The 9,040-nt window shown below is 44.0% G+C and overlaps 1 protein-coding gene across 8 annotated transcripts in view; it reads left to right on the plus strand.

Annotated features, from left to right (window-relative positions):
* DLG3 (discs large MAGUK scaffold protein 3) overlaps nt 1-1,465 on the plus strand; it is a 180,045-nt gene extending 178,580 nt beyond the window's left edge. For all 8 annotated transcript variants that reach the window (XM_032797359.2, XM_032797365.2, XM_032797373.2 and 5 more), the window contains one exon: nt 486-1,465. In XM_032797359.2, the coding sequence (XP_032653250.1) occupies nt 486-592 (107 nt within the window). In that variant the 3' untranslated portion in view covers nt 593-1,465. The remainder of the gene's footprint in view (nt 1-485) is intronic.
* The last annotated feature ends 7,575 nt before the right edge of the window (nt 1,466-9,040 follow it).

Genomic DNA, 9,040 nt, shown 5'->3' on the forward strand with positions numbered 1-9,040 from the left:
CTAGGTCCGTGGGCCTGCTGGAAGCTGTAATGAGCCAGTCTTTATGAAAGTGCAGCAGCTCCTGCTCAAAGGTGGATGAAGTAATGAATACTGAATACTCCCAAAGGCTCTGTACCTAGTGTGTTCTAATGAAATTGTCTGAAGTTGATTCTCAGTCCCTTGTTGAGAGACCAGCTGGTACTTTGTACATGTGAAAAGAGTGTGCCAACATGAGATCAGCATGAGCTCTCCCTAGAATTAATCTGCTTGGAGGTACTCTGTATCCTTAACTCCCCTTGTCCCCGGTTTGCCTGTTCCCCTAGTACAGATCCAGAACTACTTACAGGATTTGCTCAGGTCTGCTGGTAGCTGTGCCGCACCGTTCCCTCCCATCCCCTCTGGCTGCTTTGCCTCATTAGCTGCGCAAGGGACCTTTGCATGGTGTGGGCAGGTGTGGAGCAGTGTTGCCTGATGTTGACTTACTGGCTTGTTCTTTCCCTTTTTAGCCATTGTACAAGGAGACTCTCTGGAAGAGATATACAACAAAATCAAACAGATCATTGAGGACCAGTCTGGGCACTACATCTGGGTCCCATCCCCTGAGAAACTCTGAAGACTTCCCCCATCAACTTCCTTGTGAGCAGATGTCTGAAATCCCTCTCTCACCTATGCCCCAAGGCGGGGGGACATGAATACTTCTCCTGCTCCCTTTTTTAGATCGTCGCAAGATTGAGTTTTCTAGTCCTGTTTCTTTTTGTTGGGATGAATCAATCTCACTTACCATGTGACTGTCCCCATCATTCCTGCATGGACCTTCCCGCTGCTCCATCAGAGACAGATGAGATCCTATTCAAGTCATTTTTTATTATTATTAAAATTTAACCCAAGAAGCAAGATGGGAGGAGGCAGCTGAGGACTTATGTAAAGAGCAACTGAAATAATGGATTTTTCTGAATATGAGCTAGGACTGGACCTCCTGGGGGCATTTCTCCAAGCATGTGTCACTGCCTTGTAGCTCCGAACAGTGCAACAGAAAGCATTTTATTTATCTGTATATGTAATTTATATATAATATATATATATTATATATATATATTATATATATATATATGTGGACTAGAAAACCTGAGGGACCTCCTAAAACAGTACTATATTATTGCAAGGATTTTTTAAAATTTGTTGTATCCCAGTCACTGGGCGTGAGAGTCCCACTCTGGTCGAGAAGAGAAGAGATTGAAATGGTACCAAGAAGTGCTTCAGATGCTTCTCACATCTGGTCAGTTTTCTGAGAACCAAAGCCCAGATCTTTGGGGTAAAGCAGAGAACCTGGGATGCTGTGTGCATGCAGAGAGGGCCAAGGGTCCAGAATAACCTGTAGCAGCTGATCTAAGTGAAACTGGAAGACCCAGACTGAGCAGGAGGCTGCAGAGCGAGAGAGAATGGATAAGACATTATTAAATTGCACATTGTTTTACACACCACCTAATGTGTTTGCATGAGAGGTTTCCTTTTTGTTCTATTTTTTTAAGCAGATGTTAAACCAAAACCATATTGTGTTGCTGTGTTGGCTTTTTTATTAGAATTTTCTCATGACCTGGGGGTATAAAATCCAGTTTTTTAACTTATTTTTTAAGATGGTTACATTGTAAATAGAATCCAGACCCAGGGTGTCACAGTTAGGAAATAATCTACAGCCCATATGGAATGAGCAAGCCAGCTGATCTGTGCTGCTGCCAGAACACTTCAGTGTGGATGCAGCAAATGCCATCCATCCGGTCTCCTTGCGGACCTTAGACTGGATTTGAATCTGGTGTGTGATATGGTGAGGGAATTCCAATCTTCCTCGTGAAAGCACACCGGAATTCCCCCCTGCTGCTGGGAGAAGACCATAGCTGTGCCTGGGATGGAAGCTCACAACGTCCCAAATGAATAATGGAATTTTAATACAGAGTTCAGAATTCCAGTAACTGTGAAAACTGCTGTGTCCCCTGCAAGAGGTGAGGACCTTTGCTGTGGAGTAGCTGTGCATGCAAAGCAGCAGAGCCCCTTCCTGAGTCCCTGGGACTCAGAGCTTGGCAGAGAGTGCCTGTTCACCTCTTCTGTTTAATATTTCTACTATTGACAAGTGTCTGCATAAAGCCTGTTCTGAAGTTTGGGATCCACTTTTAGAAAGTCTCAGGAGCTTTGCAGTCTGTTGGGTATGGAAATGCAGACAGAATTGTACTATCATGGTGTATAATCAAGAGATCTTATGACCAGGTGAGTGTTGTACGACCACAGACATGTAGTCTTCCTTGGACTGAGAGGCTGCTGCTTTTGAGAAGTGTGTTTGAATGTGGCTCCACCTCAGGAAAAGAGCTTCCAAAAGGATTTGTGGATTGTCCAATTTAGATTTTGTTTTTCAAGTACCCCTGATTCTAATGCAAAAGCCCTCTCCTCTGCAAGGAAAAATGTAAAAACTTTCTCCATGCCACATTCCTGTACACCAGAGCAAAGGAGGTCACCTTAAAAATATGAGCAGGTATGTCTTCCTCCTTTCCATGTGGTGACAGTTGGATGTTACAGAAGGAAACCAAGCTGTTGCTGACCTAACCTAATAGGATCAGACCACTGTTGTTTCCAGCTAGACACCACCATGCTAATACTGTCCACTCCCTAAGGTGATCGATAGCTGTTTGTGTCAGTATTTTGTGCAGTGGTCTCAATTTTAAATATGAGTGAGAACTGCTGTAAGTTTGTAGAGATACATTCTGGCAAGTGAGAAGCTATTCCTTCAGTGATTGACAAGTGTCACAAGAGACCAAAAGGGATTTAGCAATCCTGAGAGACAGCTCATTGATGGAACTACTACTGTTAAGTGGTGCTAAAGGAGAGAGGACTGCTGTTGAGCTAGCCTCTCTCAATACGAGTAGATTCTGGACATGGACTGATGTCCAGTGCTATAGCTACTGCCTGCTCTATTGGTTCTGCTCCAGATGACACAAGCCCCATTCTCTAGAGAGCTGGCATAAGTGAAATAGGAGCAAGGTCCTAAGAGCCTGTCTCCTTTGTTTCTAGTCATATGGAGAAAAAGGCCAGTGTACTCCATGGCGTAAGTGAAAGTATCCAATCAGTCATGACACTAGTTGGTTACCAGTGTTTCTTCCAAGGAGACATATATTTTTAATAAACAGAGAGTTGCAATGAACTCTGACTCAGAAACCTTCTTGTAAAAACCTTCTGTTGTGTAGTGGATCCCTGCCATTTGGAGGTTAATCCTGGCACCTGAGTGGGGTCTAGCTGGGCTGCAGTGAACCAAAGGGTTAGGCTCAACATGCCAAAGCCTGAAAATGTTTAGGTTTCCAGGTGGGAGGGGCTGGCCCCTAAAAATCAATCCTGAAGAAGCAGTTGTTGGGTTTAGATTAGTGACCATAGCAACAAGAAAGCCCCCTCTGCAGCTTTACCAGTGCCACTAGCTCTTTGAGGTGGGGTTGTGGTTGCAGGCCTTCCTTAATACAGTATCATAATATATTTGGCCAACACAGTTGGACCAAAGCCTGTTGAGGACATGAGAATCTGTGGCCTGCAAGCAGTGTGGGGAATTAGCTGTACCACTTTTTATCAGTGGAAATTATGTGCCTTTATGAAATCCCTGCGGCATCTGGTCCTGCCTGTACTGCAAAGGAGGGGATGTGGTTTGTTTTTCACTGATAGGAATATGAAGCTGGGGGAGGGTCGTACTAAAATTTAACTTACTCAAACATGCTATTTGTACACTATTGATGGGCAGACGTTATAATGACACAGCTACACTGAAGTAAAACAGTGAGGGTGGAGTTGTCTGTCTTTTTGTAGTTAAAACCTATTTTTGAAATGCCCAGTGTACTCATTTAGTGTGTGAATGGGTTATGTGCTCTCAGGGGGAGAGGCTACTATTTTAATAGTGCATTGCTGTACAATCCCAGTAGCAGGCCCAGCCTCAGAATCCAAAAAAAAAATCAGCTCCCACATCAAAGGCTGGAAATCAGTGTTTCAAAGTAAAGCCTAATAATAAAAAAAAAAAAAGACCTAATTTAATAGTTGGTTTAACTTGTTAAATTGAAACTTATAAAAAGTTAGAGCTGGTTTCCAGGTCATGTAGATGAGCTGAACTTTCCCCATTCTACTCGCTCATAAACCATTTTTTAAAGAAGCCGTTTCCTGTATGGTTATTTCTATTACAGACACTTTAGAAGTGTAATTGAATAAATAAGTTTTGATTTAGTTGGAGTGGCTGAAAGCTCTTACCTTGCAGTTTTCCCTTCAGAAGCTGGAGATGCAGGAATAAAGTGGCTTTTGAAGAACTGGTAACAGAAAGCACGAGGCAGTTTACTGATGACTCTTAGGTTATAGTCCACATATTTAATTTTTTGTTTAGTTAAGCATATTAATGACTGTCAGACTGAAAAGATTAATAGTCCCTCTAGTCTGGTTTCTGACAGTGGTGTATATACCTGATCCTTCAAGCATAAAAGCTTCAGAAAAGACAATGAAATAGCATGACAGGGGAGAGGTTTCTTCCTCAGTCAGGGCTGTTAGTGGTTGGCTCATGTCCTGAAGCATGGGTAGTCACATAGCTCACAGACATATCCAAGCCTGCTGTAAATGCAGATACCATATAAGTGTTGAAGCCTTTCTTGAATCGTACTGAATACTCCGTTCCCAAAATACCATGTGGCTGCAAGCTCCACAGCTTAATTACTCTGTGGTGAAAGGGTCTTCCTGTCCCAACACCACATGAACAGGATAACACTCCTGCCTCAAGTCGTACAAGAGCTCGCTTGGTGGGTAGACCCAGTAAATGAATGGAAAGGTGGTTTCTTTCTCTGCCCCCACTCCAACTGACATCGCAGATGCTCCAGGGACATGCGGGGGTATTCACCTAAAGCAGCTACAAGAGATTGTTTCAGAACAATTTAACAACTACACATGAATGTCCTAGAGTGAGAGCCATCAGCCCAGCCTGGTTAGAATTTCTGCCTGTTCTGCAAAACTCCACAGTGCAAATTCTGATTGACATGGCTGCACGTCACTATGGAAACAAACAAGGAGGCACTCAAGCATTCCCTCTTTGCCAGGAAGCCATCAAGCTCTGGAAGCAGTGTCACCAACACAGGATAAACCTGCTGGTTCTACATGTACCAGGGGTCAGCAATGACTGAGCAGATTTCTCAAGCAGACATGCAGTGACCATTCACAAATGGTTACTGAATGGGTCTGCCAGGCAGCTAATGTCTATCATGGGAGAGTGGGAGGGAATTGTCCTTTAAACTTCTGCTCAAGCAGAGAGGTGAGCTTTAGTCTTGTTGCCAGATAGTTTTCTCCTTTGGTGGTCTTAAGGATACATATCTCCCTTTCTAGCAATTGCCCAGATCCCTAAAATTATTATACAAGATCAGGCAGGACAAAACTACAGTCATCCTGATAGTCCCTTACTGGCCATGACAGCTTTGGCCATCAGACCTGCTACAGCTGTCCATGTGGCAATCTGTCTCCCAGCCAACCTAGATGTAATATCCCAAAATTAAGGTCAACTCCTGTACCTGGACTCGCAGTCACTGCATCTGACTGCTTTGAGGGTGGCTGATTGACCACTACTAAAAGAGAGGCATTCAGAAAATTGTCATCCAAAGCAGGAAGTCCATCCATCAGGAAGATTTACCTCTCCAAATGGAAAAAAAATTTCCACATGGGTGGTCCAGAAGAACATGGACCTAGTACAGGAATATACATTGACAATCCTTGATTATATGTTGGTACTAAAACAGGATGGATTCGCATTTAACAAACTCAAGGTCAACCTAGGAGCAATATCTATGTGCCACACACTGGTACAATCATGAGACATTTTCTCATCTAACAGTATTTAAATCCCTTAAAGTCCTTCATTCCTGCCCTCAGGTTAGATAGGTTATGCCCTTCCATTGGGACATGGTAGTGGTCAGGACACATTCCAAGGTCATCCCTGAGATGGTCTGACTTCAACCTGAACCAGTCGCTCACCTCATCAGTCTTCATGACGCACTCTTGATACCGAGGGATAAGTTGCAGACTCTGGATGTCGGCAGGGTTTTGCTATAATACCTTGATTGGACCAAGCCTTTTCCAGTCATGCAGTCTCTTCACAGAGAATCTCCAACTTAATCTACAGTGCATGTCCATCTACTAGTAGCTGACAGGTGAACCTGTCCCATCAAAAATCAAGGCACTCTCCAGCAGGGCACAGGGTGTATTGACCACCTGCTTCAGGAACAGTCCAATCTCTCAAATTGGTAAAGCTGCAGCTTGGAGTAACTCACTGAATTTTGTTGAACACTGCCCTTGACATGGCTACCTGGGCAAATGCCCATTTGGCAGGGCAGTTCTCCAACTGTTGTTTGGTATGGTTAGAACTCCACGCCCACCATTCAGGGAAGAATGTTTGCCAGTCACCAACAGTGAGTTCCTTGCTTCTTCTTAGTGCATGCACAATGTGCCTTGGGTGGCACATGACCAGGCTTCATCACCAAATTTGGTCTTCTGATTGGATCATTAGCTTCATTGGCATGGGCCAGGTACTGATGGGGAGCACGAAATGAACACTGATCCATGCTGCTAAGCTCTACGTTGACATATACTCAAAGGATGGTTCCTTATTCTAAGGTAACTGTGAGTCTTCAAGAGGTCAGTGCAGATCCGACGACCCACCCTCCATCGTCATTTTTCCAAGTTCACAACTACTACAGGCTTTGAACAGCAAGGGAACTGATGAGGGGGTCAGAGTCACTCTGCCCTTTCTGCCTTCAGAGGGGAGCATGAGGTGGCACACGGCACATGGGCCATCCCCCCCTCCCCCCAACTACTGCTATTCAAAGAAATACTGTACAGATCTCGCATACAAGGAGGGGAGCCATACTGACAACATGTCGCAGAATCACAGTTACTTTAGGGTAAGTAATTCTTCTAAGTCTACTACTTCAATTAAATTCTGACTAACTAGCATTGAAACAAAGTTTCTCACTGCTGACCCTGAGCCATACTGAAAAGCATCTTGTGCAATGTATATAATGTAAGTCAGGTTCTGTGAATGCTGCAGTGGCATCTGCTTGTGTCAGTCTTCAGGAAATGAGCTAGTTACCAGCTGTAGAACACCTCAGGAGGAGGCCTAGATAAGGGTTGCCTTCCAGCTGCTGGGTGGAGATAGGGCGTCACAGTGCAGACAGGTCATTAATCAGGCCCCCAAAACCATTAGCTTGGCCTTATGCCACGATTTTTAAAACTAAATGTTGGCTTTTTAATTTGACCTCTGCTTGTTGAGCCTTTAGGCTTCACATGTCTAAGCTTGTCTAAAATGCTAAGCCCTCCTGGCAGTAATCTCTTTATTTTAAATGAAAGCAGTTCCTGGAGCTATGTGAATACCAGGTTTTGCCCGATTGTTGTAGAGAGAAAAGTGTGAAACTGTGAATCTAAGCCTCAAAAATCAGAAGGCAAATAATGATTTTTGGGGGAGAGAAGTGAGAGAAGAACAATGTTTGAGTGGGAACAGGCACCCTGTTGTGCCAGGTCTACAGAAATAATACTTTCACTGTACAGAATAACATTGCAGCCTGCTTTTTACATTCAGGAGCATCTCTGACCATGAGCAAGGGCTCTGCTAATAAAACCCTTTCATACAGCACTTAACAATTGCAGGAGGGGGCGCAGTGGTGCCTGGACTTGGCCATTTTCAATGTGGTCTGCCCATTGTCCACTAGTGTGGGAGTTAAGCAACAGCTGCTGATCTTGTGCACATACAGCTGAATTAAGTCATCTGCCAGTGTTGCGCTGTGACACTGATTATCACCCTTCCTTCCAAAGAGCAGCAAAACTGACAGCTTCAGTAAAGGTGGCGTGATGTTTTCTAAGGGGTGGTAGCACTACTATAGGAAGTGCTCTAAAATCCACGTGCTTTCTCAGCTTACCTTGAAAAAAAATTACTGTCCCTCCTGGGCATTTGGGGTAGAGGGAGTGGTTGAGATATTGAGATCACTTGGGTGTCAATGCCTCTCTCCTAGTTCAGCATGAGGTGGCAGTGCGCTGCAACTACCCCCTGTCCTTGTCAACCCAATGGTCCCTAACATAATGAAGAGCAGTTGCACTGGAGGCAAATAAATGAGGCTACAACTCTGTGGCCCACCCCACATGAAATGCCCATTTACTTGATTGTTCTTCATGTCTGCTTACCATAGGGCAGCCCTGGCTGAAAGATATTGACAGTGTATCCCCAAAGGCTCTCGCCTTCCCCACTCAGCTGTCTCTCTTAGAAGGTAATCACAACTCAAGCTGCTTTAAGTGAGCATGTAACTAATGTTGTCCATTGTGTGTGTGTACATTCTATCTGCTTTTTTGAAATGACGGCTGTACACCAGTATAGCACTGCTTGTGAAACAGGCTGCACCAGAGTTACTTAGGTCAGGTTGTATTAGTCCTATTAAATTTTAGCTGGTGGGGTGTTGTCTATTCACCCAATCCATTTGGCTGTGGATGAAGTCTCCAGCCTGTGTACTGTTTTTTGGGAGGTTAAGGGTGAGCACTGACTAACTCAGTATGTTATATTTAGCAGCTTATAAACAGCAGCACTAGCCAGAGCTTTAGCATTTTGTGTGACAATGTGAGCGAGCCACCTATTCTCTTTATTATAACAAAGTGATTGATAGCTGCAATCCTGGCCAGCAGTTCTAAATGCCTGTCCATACTGAAATGGACTGAAAATTAAACAACCCAGTAAATATTTATGTAGGAAGACAACTGTGGCAGCTGCAAGATGCACATGGTGCTGGAACATTTTTATTGTTCACATTGCTACTTCATACATTTAAACTAGCCTGGCTGTATAACAGCAGCCCCATCTCATAAAATTATGACTCAGCTTCTTACCATTAAATAGCTCTCTAGCATGAATACAAGTCCCTGAAGGAAAACAGTTACAGCTCTTCAATAAAAACTTCCTTAAAAGTACATAGCTTTCAAATGGCCAAGAGGAGCAGACCCTGGCTGCTGGTTCCCAGGACTCGCTGAAAAGCTA

The sequence above is a fragment of the Chelonoidis abingdonii genome, chromosome 8 (assembly GCF_003597395.2).
Source record: "Chelonoidis abingdonii isolate Lonesome George chromosome 8, CheloAbing_2.0, whole genome shotgun sequence".
Classification (NCBI taxonomy): domain Eukaryota; kingdom Metazoa; phylum Chordata; order Testudines; family Testudinidae; genus Chelonoidis; species Chelonoidis abingdonii.